The sequence below is a fragment of the Arachis duranensis genome, chromosome 8 (genome assembly GCF_000817695.3).
Source record: "Arachis duranensis cultivar V14167 chromosome 8, aradu.V14167.gnm2.J7QH, whole genome shotgun sequence".
Classification (NCBI taxonomy): domain Eukaryota; kingdom Viridiplantae; phylum Streptophyta; class Magnoliopsida; order Fabales; family Fabaceae; genus Arachis; species Arachis duranensis.
In genome coordinates, this window is record NC_029779.3 from 33,424,858 (window position 1) to 33,425,642 (window position 785).

The 785-nt window shown below is 37.1% G+C and overlaps 1 protein-coding gene across 3 annotated transcripts in view; it reads right to left on the reverse strand.

Annotated features, from left to right (window-relative positions):
- The window catches only part of LOC107462474 (bifunctional riboflavin kinase/FMN phosphatase-like), a 4,776-nt gene extending 3,991 nt beyond the window's left edge, over positions 1–785 (reverse strand). The window contains exons 1-3 of one of the 3 annotated variants that reach the window (XM_016081068.3): positions 521–785; positions 217–321; positions 1–94 (exon numbers count right to left, since the gene is read on the reverse strand). The exon at positions 1–94 is cut by the window's left edge and continues 78 nt beyond it. In XM_016081068.3, coding sequence (XP_015936554.1) covers positions 1–94; positions 217–307 — 185 coding nt within the window. In that variant the 5' untranslated portion in view covers positions 308–321; positions 521–785. Of the gene's footprint in view, positions 95–216; positions 338–520 lie in introns of all 3 variants that reach the window. The other 2 variants (XM_016081069.3, XM_016081071.3) reach the window with 2 other exon arrangements.

Sequence of the window (785 nt, forward strand, 5' to 3'; positions counted from 1 at the left end):
GTCATCCCTACCCTCTTCTTCTCCTCCTTCTCCTTGTCAAGTTCCTTTCCATACTTTGCCAGAAATCCATTCAACACACCCCTTGTTGCACTCTCTGCACCACAAGCATCAACATACATTTGAGCGAAAATAAGTACATATAACATTTCTCGGAAACACATTTTTTGCCACAACATAGATAGAGAGAAACAAAAGGGGTAATAAAGAATACAATACCAGTATCTAGAAGTGTTCCATCCAAGTCAAAAATGACAGCTGAAATCTTTGTTTCCTCATTGCAACCTTTGAATTCACAACAGCAACTCATGGCAGCAACCAAACCTGTGCCTATCCAAATCTATGTTATATACAATACGAGGTTATTAAGTGATTGGCAATCCTATAAATAAATACCACATGGTCCAGTTCCATTCATTTACTTGCATGTCACAGGGAACGTGCACACAAAATGAATTGGTAATTAACACAGAGTTAGATGCTAAATTAACTATTCAAATAGATTATATATGAACTTGATCACCTTGTGTGTAAGGAATTAATCTATGATTGAGAACCAGAGTGGGGTATGCAGCGTGGTTTGGTCTTTTGGGTGAAGCAAAGTATCAAACAGTTGGTGAACGTGAGTCACTAGAATAGCATCATCCTATGGATATTCCATCCACTGGAACTTATTATTTGCGGCATAAAGCGATGCCACTATCAGTTTATACTTTATATGCGATTCATAGTTTCATCACTTTCACCAAACTTTTCATGCTCAAAATTGTCTGAAAATTTTACAACAT